Consider the following 5,472-nt stretch of genomic DNA (forward strand, 5'->3'; position numbering starts at 1 on the left):
ACCTAAAGCGGCCAAGAAGAATGCTGGGGAGGTGCTTTTGACAAGGGCATGGAGTGATAGGACAAGGGGCAAGGGCTTTAAACGAAAGGAAGGTAGATTCAGACTAGATACAAGAAAGAAATTTTTCACAATGAGGGTGGTGAGACTGGCGCAGGTTACCCAGAGAGGTGGTCGATGCCCCATCCCTGGACACATTCCAGGTCAGGCTGGACGAGGCTCTGAGCAACCCAACTGAGTTGAAGATGTCCCTGCTCATTGCAGGGGGGGTTGGACTAGATAACCCTTAAAGGTCCCTTCCAACCCAAACCATTCCATGTCTCTATGATGGGAAAACCCACAGCGCACAACAAGCCTTCTGGCCCCAGAAGAGCGGGGCAGTGGCGATGGCTAAGCAAAGCCAAGCTGCGTTGCTCCCGTGGCTTCCCTCAGACCTGCCAGCTCCAAGGGGGAAAGCAAGTGACAACAAGATGAGAGCTGAGTGGAGGTGGTACCAGCCGCGACAAAAGCTGTACTCAAACCAGCACGAAATTAAACCTAACAAAACCAACGCGGTCTCTAGAGTAAGCAAGGGGGTTTGTTTTCGTGGCTGGGGCTCGTTTCAATGCGGCGTGTGGTGACTGCAGCTTGGCCAGGCTGGTCCGAGGCTGCACTTTCTAACTTGGACTGGCTGTTGTCACTGCAGGTTGTTCCAGAGAGATGAGGAAAAGGGTTAAAATATATTCATTAGAGGCTTTTTTGACAGGAATGGAGGCAATATCATGTACCTGATAAGAGTCTGGGGAAATGCATTCATACCTGGACAGCCGTGAGCTTACAGAGGGCTGTTGGCACCCCTACCCCCCAGTACCCACAGGGAGCGGGCACCGTCAACTCTTCCCCTTCTCTAAAAAGGGAGATGGCCAACCTAAAAATTACCAGGGAGGGGGCCAGGTAAGGGGCCGAGTCTTCCTGAGTTTGGGGTGATTTCAATGGGGTACTGCCACGCTGCTGAAGGGTTCAGCAAACGCTCCGGTCACCACCACGCCATGTCTGCTCCATTAGGCAAGAACGAGTGGCCCAGGCACGGTGTGACACTGGGGGCTGAGCATGTCCCGGCGAGGAGAACGGGGCGGTGGGCAGCCTGTCCCCTTGCAGCACAAGGGGTCGGGCCCTGGGGGCTGAGCATGTCCCGGCGAGGAGAAGGGTGCGGTGGCCAGCCTGTCCCCTTGCAGCACAAGTGGCCGGGCCAGCCCGAAGCATCCTGCTCCTCCTGGGGCTGCCGTGCAGGATGGGGGCCTTGGGTGGCCCTACGGTGGGACGAGAGGCAGTGTCTGGGGCCGTGGCTGCCCTGGTTGCCTCCCAGGCTGAAGTGCGGGGTCAGGCTCTGAGCTTTGCCCCTGGGGGATCTGGGCACCAGCTGGAGCTGGGATGCCAGGGATTACGCACGCACTTCTGCTGCAGTAGCTCCCAGCTTGCTGGAAATACCTGGAGATTCCCACCACAGCCCAAGCTTCTGAGAGGGGACCCCTGATGCCCTCAGACATTTATGTGCACGCTGGCAGCTCTTCTAGTCCACGTCCCCAAGGAGAGCACCCCTGTCTCGACCAGTGAGGAGGCCAAGCAAGCTGGCCGACCTCCAAGCCTGCCCTGCTGCCTGATGACTTTCCCCATCGTATCTGAGCCTGAAGGCTGCCTCCCATCACCCAGGCATGGCCGGGCTGTCCTAAGCTCCCATCTAGACAAAAAGGGCACAGCAGAACGATATCGGTCAGTGTGTGGTGGGGGGGGACCCTGGAAGGATTGGAGCACAGGCTGGAGGGGACCAGTTGAGAGATCAAAATCTCCCACTCCAGAGGGTGTCCAGGTAAAAAGAGAACAAAGTCATCGATTCCAGGTGTGGGGGAGCAAAGGAGGAGGCACTTCAACTCAGGGCAGGGGTGTAGGCATCAAAGGAGGGAGAGCAGTGATGGTGAGGGGCAGCCGGCGCAGAGAGCCAAGGACAAGCCGTACCTGCACTTCCCATCCTGGTCACAGCAGCCGTGGGCGAGATTACAGCGCTCGCTGCAGTCATCACCTACAAGGCAGGAGATGGGGGGAGTTGGGTTAAGCAGAGACCAAAGGTGACTCCGGATCTGCCCATGGCCCTGCTGGCTCACAGCTTTTTTTTTTTCCTTCCTAAGTGCGCAGCCTGCCCTTCCCCAGAGCTGTAAGGTGGGGGACCTTCCTTTCGGCGGCTGGCTGGATGCCACACGAGAGATGAGGATTGCAGTCACCCAAGCAGCGGTAACACTGCCTTTATTGAGAAATGGGACCCTGCTTCAAAACTACCCGCTCTCTGATCGTCTTCCCCACCCTCTCCCTGCTGCCTCCCTTAGACTTTGGGCCCTTCTGGGGTTGCCTGTGCATTAAGGCAACCCGTGTAACAGAGCCTGACCCGCCTGGGATCTGGGTCCCACAGTCGTCCAGCAAGTATGGTGGGAAAGCTCAGGGCCAGGCACTGCCAGGGGCACAAAGGGACCAAGGATGGAAATGGAAAGAATGGCTCCTCTTTACCTCCCAGGATGTCCCCATCCCCAGGGACAGCTGTTGGCACGGAGCGATTCGGTAGGGGCTCCTTCCCTCTGCCAAGACCCAGCTGCCAGCACTCCCGCTCCGGCACGGGAAGGCAGGACCGGGCATCGCATGGGGCCAGGTATCCAGTTCTGTTTATTTATTTAAAGGCCACAGAAGCTGTAACTGAGCCAGGGCCTCATCGTGCCACTTCTCATCCTCCACTCGGCGCTGGCCTGCTTTCTCCAGCCTTCCTTCCTCCTCTCCCCGATCGCTTGTTTGCATCTCGGCCCCACGGGGAGCTGGCTCGCTCCAGCTCCACGGGCAGTAGAGTCAGAGCAGATGTGAGGAGGCAGGGGGTTTCCCCAGGAGCTCAGGGTGACCCCAGGCCAGGCCCAGGAGATGAACGCCCTTACCTGACCGAGCCCCTCCATCCCGGACCGGGGCAGGTTAAAGCCCCCATGCCAAGAGGAGCGCTCAGGCTTTCCCCAGGCCCGTGATGTGCTGCCTAGGGAGCGAGCAGGGGGAGAAATCCCCCACGCATGCGTTTTTGCTGCAGCGAGACCGCAAGTCCCACTGCTCAGGGTAAAAACCTCCCAAAACAAGCCACCGTGGAGCTGGAGCAGCACCCTGGGACTGCTCGAGCCTGGGTATCGTCGCTTTTCCAATTTGTAACCCTCTCTCCCGGCAGATGGCTTTGGGAATTCATTGCTTATCTGGAGCAGGGGAAGAACAAACTAATCTTTGGGAAGGGATTTTGTCTCACAGGATCCAGGATTAGCTCTTCAGTTTTGGGGTCTTCTTTCCCCCCTGCCCTGCTTCCTCAAACAGGCTCCTCGCTTCAGGGACCCATTCACCCTAACTGAGAGAGGCAGAGCAGCGGGACATCTCACCGCCCGTCTGCTCAGGCACTGCCGCCCCTGTGGGCACCGCAGCGAGGGTCTCTGCAGTTGCCACCAGTCACCCTCCCAGTGCTGGATGTCTGAGCAGCTTTGTCTGGTCTTCCACATCAGGCCAGTTCTATTTTGCATGGAAAACTGAGGAGACTTCAGCAATGCCAAGGACAGGTTTGGAAAGATGGATACAAAAGGGAAGGACCTACGTCTACAGCGACTCACCTTGGGCAAGCTGGTGATGGGCTAAGAGGATCCAAAGCAAGGACATGAGCTGGAGACAGAAGCTCCTGAGCATGGTCAGCGTGGCCCCACCGAGATGAACACCTACAGAGAGAAAAAGAGCAAGCTCAGAAAAATCCCCTGGCTCACACCGCAGCTTCACTTCACGCATCCCTTCCTCTCCGCTATCTGGGAGTTTTGAGTTGAAACATCCAGTTTTGTACAGACCTGTCACCGCACTCCTCTCTGTCCTCCCAGACTCCTTCCTCTAAGGCAACACTGGAGCGCTAAGAATCAAAAAGGCCTTTTAAAATGTACGTGCAGGAGAACCGAGTGTGCACACTCAATCCTGAACGCGTAATAGCTCAGGCTGTTACACCCCATCTTGGAGCAGCTGCCCCTGCTAGCTGCTGTCGAGAGAGCAGAAGCCTCCAGCCCAGCTGTGGGGACCTTCATCTTCCTCCCGAGCTCTGGGGGGGCTTCAGCTTCGTGTTAAGCAGGGTCCCTCCTGTGCGTGTTCGAATGAATAGATGGGCTGAGTCTTTTTACAGCACCCAGGCTGCTTTTCAAGCCCTTCAGGAGGGCAGGGAGTCGAGTAGACCTAGCAGACGAGGAGGCGGTGAACAGCAGCCCTGTTTCATTTTCCAGGCAAGGGAGCGAAGCCCCAGGCACTAGACCTGGGCTCCAGCCCCAGGTGGGAAAGGCAAACCGGCAGCTCTCGGCTACGCGCGGTCCTTTTCCTCGGCTGTCCTGCAGAGAGCCCTGGCAGCCCAGGGTTCCTGCACCCATCTGTTTTTCCGACCGCCTCCTGCCCTCTTGAAGTACCATTAAATACTTTCCAAATAACCACTTCATTCCCTCCCAGCCTTCTGGGGTTGTCAAGGGCAGGAAATTCGAGGGTGATATCATAAATATATTACTATAATGAGATGGGAGGGGTTAAACAGTTCTGCTAGGAGAGCGGTGAAGGTACGGAGCGGACTCCATCCAGCTGCGTGGGTGTGATGGACAGGGGCTATTCCTCTTTCGGCTCGACTCTTCAGCTCGGGAAGGTTGTGTTGGGTCGACACACATCAACCTGGGCTGTTCTATGATATCTGAGTGAAAGACCTCTCAGATGGGGACAGAAGTCCCCCCACCCACCCACGCGTACATGTGCATTGCAGGAAGAGGTTTTGGGCTCCCTGCTAAGGGCTCAACCTGCCTGGACCAGACGAAATAGCCCACAAAAGCAATGACGTTGCTGAAAGCATCTCTCCAGCAACCAAACCATCAACGACGAAGGATGCAGCGTTTGCAGAGGGGCTACGGGGTGTTACTGTCCCTGGCCCAGCCAAATCCCAGCACAGCCCGCTGCATCCTCCCTCCCCACGGTCCCCTTGTCACCATGCTCGCAGGACTCTCCTTCACCTCCTGCCCCAAAACGCTGGGCAGTGGCCAACAGCTGCTGCATTTCAGGGGAGGGCGAAGCAATTCCTATGAAACTTACAAAATAATTGAGGGTTGAACAGTCGGTATCCTGTTCCTTCAGGGCTATGAGGAGCTCAACCTCCGACCACATGTCATTGCAAAGGTCGTTTCCCCCACGGCTCCCCACAGCCTCCCCACTCGAGGCGCAGCCCCTCAGGTCTCCTAACGTAGCCACCCCACGGGTGCTGCTCCCAGCTCCCACCCTAGGGGCCACCCCGGACCCCCGGCAAGGCACCGGGGGCATCCTGGGGGGCAACCGGTGCCCAAGGGAGGTGTGAGCAGCACCCGGGCAGGCCTGGCTTTGGGTCGCAGGGCCACAGGGGAGGGAGCTCCCTCCGTCCCACTCCTCTGCTCCCGC

General features: G+C 57.7%; 1 protein-coding gene across 1 annotated transcript in view; it reads right to left on the minus strand.

The window, feature by feature from the left end:
- The window catches only part of DLK2 (delta-like 2 homolog (Drosophila)), a 6,176-nt gene extending 2,456 nt beyond the window's left edge, over window positions 1–3,720 (minus strand). The window contains exons 1-2 of the mRNA XM_009707881.1: window positions 3,648–3,720; window positions 1,990–2,053 (exon numbers count right to left, since the gene is read on the minus strand). Of these exons, the coding sequence (XP_009706183.1) occupies window positions 1,990–2,053; window positions 3,648–3,720 (137 nt within the window). The remainder of the gene's footprint in view (window positions 1–1,989; window positions 2,054–3,647) is intronic.
- Window positions 3,721–5,472: the final 1,752 nt, after the last annotated feature.

Source organism: Cariama cristata, unplaced genomic scaffold, assembly GCF_000690535.1.
Source record: "Cariama cristata isolate BGI_N322 unplaced genomic scaffold, ASM69053v1 scaffold8409, whole genome shotgun sequence".
Taxonomy (NCBI): Eukaryota; Metazoa; Chordata; class Aves; order Cariamiformes; family Cariamidae; genus Cariama; species Cariama cristata.